General features: G+C 28.1%; 1 protein-coding gene across 3 annotated transcripts in view; it reads right to left on the reverse strand.

Annotated features, from left to right (window-relative positions):
* LOC106680990 (DNA polymerase delta subunit 3) overlaps positions 1-413 on the reverse strand; it is a 15,340-nt gene that overhangs the window by 12,547 nt on the left and 2,380 nt on the right. For all 3 annotated transcript variants that reach the window (XM_067048627.1, XM_067048625.1, XM_067048626.1), the window contains one exon: positions 308-382. In XM_067048627.1, the coding sequence (XP_066904728.1) occupies positions 308-382 (75 nt within the window). The remainder of the gene's footprint in view (positions 1-307; positions 383-413) is intronic.

Below are 413 nucleotides of genomic sequence, written 5' to 3' on the forward strand. Positions count from 1 at the left end.
AAAACGACAGGACTTTTTGAATGCCCTGGTACAATATACTATGGAAAATTACAACTTTTCAATTAATTTTCCTGAAAGAGAGAACCTTTAATCATATTTTTCATAAAGTTAAGTGTCCATGTACTTAGTACTACTGTGAAGTAAGACATCAAAATATATACATATATGAATACATAAAACTGGTAATAAGATGCTGCCGTTTATGAATTAATGGAAAAGCATATATACAATTGAAGACACAAAATGAATCAATTAATCAATAAACGTATTAAATATAATAAAATTATAAGAATCAATAAATTGTTACCTTCTAGTTTCGGGTAATACTGAGAAATGTGGAAAAGAATTGAAAATGTCTGTCGATGAAAAAGAACAACCAGACCTCTGGATACTAAAAATATGGTCAGTGGTAA

The sequence above is a fragment of the Halyomorpha halys genome, unplaced genomic scaffold, assembly GCF_000696795.3.
Source record: "Halyomorpha halys isolate HHAL.00 unplaced genomic scaffold, Hhal_1.1 Scaffold302.1, whole genome shotgun sequence".
NCBI lineage: Eukaryota > Metazoa > Arthropoda > Insecta > Hemiptera > Pentatomidae > Halyomorpha > Halyomorpha halys.